Here is a 262-nt window from a genome sequence, read left to right on the forward strand (position 1 = left end):
CAGCAGCAGCAGCAGCAGTAGCAGCAGCAGCAGGGAGCTCGATAGAATTAGAAGTGTAAACTGCAGCAGCCTGGTCACAAACAGCAGCAGCAGATATCTCTGCATCTGTTTGGGTCTGCTGCTGCACCCATTGATCTTGTTGCTGCTGCTGCTGCTCCTGCTGCTCCTGCTGCTGCTGCTGCTGCTCCTCCTGCAGCAGCAGAGACTGCTCCTGCAGCTGGAGTTGCTGCTGATACTGCTGCTGCTGCTGCTGCTGCTGCGG

At 57.6% G+C, this 262-nt stretch overlaps 1 protein-coding gene across 1 annotated transcript in view; it reads right to left on the reverse strand.

Moving 5' to 3' along the window:
* Positions 1–131, reverse strand: part of EMH_0070850 (uncharacterized protein) — a gene marked incomplete at both ends in the record, with an annotated part of 4743 nt that extends 4612 nt beyond the window's left edge. The window contains one exon of the mRNA XM_013499025.1: positions 128–131. Coding sequence (XP_013354479.1) covers positions 128–131 — 4 coding nt within the window. The remainder of the gene's footprint in view (positions 1–127) is intronic.
* Positions 132–262: the final 131 nt, after the last annotated feature.

This window comes from Eimeria mitis, genomic scaffold (assembly GCF_000499745.2).
Source record: "Eimeria mitis Houghton genomic scaffold, Emh_scaff3922, whole genome shotgun sequence".
Lineage (NCBI taxonomy): Eukaryota > Apicomplexa > Conoidasida > Eucoccidiorida > Eimeriidae > Eimeria > Eimeria mitis.